This window comes from Nestor notabilis, unplaced genomic scaffold, assembly GCF_000696875.1.
Source record: "Nestor notabilis isolate BGI_N333 unplaced genomic scaffold, ASM69687v1 scaffold15917, whole genome shotgun sequence".
Classification (NCBI taxonomy): domain Eukaryota; kingdom Metazoa; phylum Chordata; class Aves; order Psittaciformes; family Psittacidae; genus Nestor; species Nestor notabilis.
This window is the reverse complement of record NW_009938010.1, coordinates 77114-79246: the sequence shown is the minus strand read 5'-3', so window position 1 is coordinate 79246 and position 2133 is coordinate 77114. Positions and strand designations below refer to the sequence as shown.

Below are 2133 nucleotides of genomic sequence, written 5' to 3'. Positions count from 1 at the left end.
CATCTTACACCTTGTAACAAAGATCTTTTAATGTCTTCTTTAACTTATATATATATGCCTTTAGTGATCAAATGTACACATCTTTAAGAAATACAAAAGCCAAAAACAAAACCACTTTTCCTACCAGAAACTCGGTCAAAGGCTGGATTGCAGCAGAAGTTGGTGAACCTGACCCAGCCAGTACAGGTACAACTTAAGCAAAGATGGATATAGTGGCATGGATATGAAACTGGGCTTTACAAACCTCCTAGAAATTGATGCCTTTTTTATTTTCTTTTTTTCTTTTCATCTTTTTCTTTCATTCTTTCTGTGCCTGAAGTCAATTTCCAGCCATGGTGCAATCTCCCTTCAACTACAGCATCGACAAATTTTCAGCTTTTGAGGCCTCTGAGGAAACCTCCTGTTGGCTGTGGTTTGTTATAGGAAAAAACACAGTAAAAGTACTTCTAGTCTATCTCAGTTTTGTGTGAATAAGCATTATCCATCATCTTTAACAACCAGGCACTTGCGTTAAGGGTAACTTCCCGAAACATTTCCCAGATACTTGCAGAATTCCAAAATATGCAGAGACATGCCAGTAATAGTTACCTTGTTAAAAAATACATATATTCTCCTTGTTCTTAGCTCTTATGGTAAGAAATAATAATGGAAAAAATGAAATTAAGCATCCCAATTATGTGCAAGTTACACTTTGGAGTTGAGTACCACTGCTTCCTTGTCCTGACAGCTCTCAGGAACACCTTGGGCCCAGAGGCACAGACACCTGGTTCAGAGTTCATTGGAGAGCACGAAAGTAGAACTGAAAGTTCTTAGTGGGAGCTCCACTCACTCTTTTGCAGCTGATCAAGAGAGCCCTGCAAGTGCTAGGAGTTCTTGTGGATGTTTTCCGCAGATCCTTCGCTGCTCTCATTGAGGAGGGTTTCTGACACTTCCCCCAGTTCAGCATCCAGCACTTCCTCCTGGATGGTGAAGTGCACATCTGGGGAGGAAGATTCGGAGCTCACACTGCTGCCTTCCATTGAGCAGATGGCACAGGACAGGGATGGCACCATGCTCTCCTGCAGCATGTTCAACATCATGGGGATCTGGACAGATTTCAGCCCTGATATGGTTGGTAGAGGCTTCACAGCTTCCCCCCATTCTCTCTCCTCGTCTTTGTAGAGCAGAAGCAAATTGGACTTCTTCTCTTTTCTTTTGGATTTCATGTAGCCGAGCATTATCCCTATCAGGAAGATCCCATAGAAAGACATGACGATCAGGATGTAAAAATACTCATTGCTGCTATTCTTGTCTGTGTTGCGGGATTCAGCATCAAGCATGGCTTGGGTCATGTTTGCATGGTCCATCTTCAGCATGGAAAAGCTAACACCTGGAGGAGAATGTGTATGTATGTGTAAGGTCAAACTTGACATCAAAGATGTAAAAGAAACATCTGAAAAAAGATACCCCAGTCTATTCCTTTCTACCTGTAATTTGTAAACTTGCAAAACACACACCTAATTGAAACTTACAGTCTATGATACCTCTGCATTACTATTGCAAGTGAATTAATTGTTATTCAGATACAGAAAACATAAGAGAAAAGAAAATACATAATATTAAATCACATCAGAGTTCTATGCTGTTATAAAACACCCAACCCACATGATTTAAGAAAAACAAACCTATATAGAAATACTGTGCTAGGCATTGAAACATAGTTTTGTGCTACTTGACCATGTTACCATAGAAGGAAGAAAAGTTAAAAGTATTATTTTATTCAATGGTGCAGGGGAAAAAAAATCAAAAAGCAACTTACGTTGGTATGCAAATAATTCCTCTTTGTGCAAAGCTCAAGAGACCTTTCCTCTACCAAATGCCGGGTGTTCTGAAAACTTTCCTCTGCTGCAGTTGGAATAAATAGCTCTCAAGAAATGTTTCATCACGTGTTTTAGAGGCACAGTTTATAATAGTTTTGTGTTGGAGTCAACAGATGAACTTGAAGGATTGCAGTTCAACCCACTGAACCCTTAACAGCTGTGAAAAGAAAAAGAGTTGGGAATTCAGATTTTACTCTTTCCTAACCAGTTCAGCACTGGCTGTTTGAGCTTGTGAATCTGTCCTTTTTCGCTGCCATCCCAATTGCTGAATCTG

General features: G+C 40.0%; 1 protein-coding gene across 2 annotated transcripts; it reads right to left on the bottom strand.

The window, feature by feature from the left end:
* Positions 1-675: 675 nt before the first annotated feature.
* On the bottom strand, positions 676-1850 carry KCNE4 (potassium voltage-gated channel, Isk-related family, member 4). Of its 2 annotated transcripts, XM_010019120.1 has the most exons (2): positions 1799-1850; positions 676-1369 (listed from the first exon to the last, which is right to left on the bottom strand). In XM_010019120.1, exon 2 carries the CDS (start codon positions 1353-1355, stop codon positions 864-866), a length of 492 nt encoding a protein of 163 aa, XP_010017422.1. In that variant the 5' UTR covers positions 1356-1369; positions 1799-1850; the 3' UTR covers positions 676-863. The 2 variants fall into 2 exon arrangements, with proteins under 2 accessions (XP_010017422.1, XP_010017421.1); XM_010019119.1 differs by lacking the exon at positions 1799-1850 and having other exon boundaries at positions 864-1355.
* Between the last annotated feature and the right edge of the window lie 283 nt (positions 1851-2133).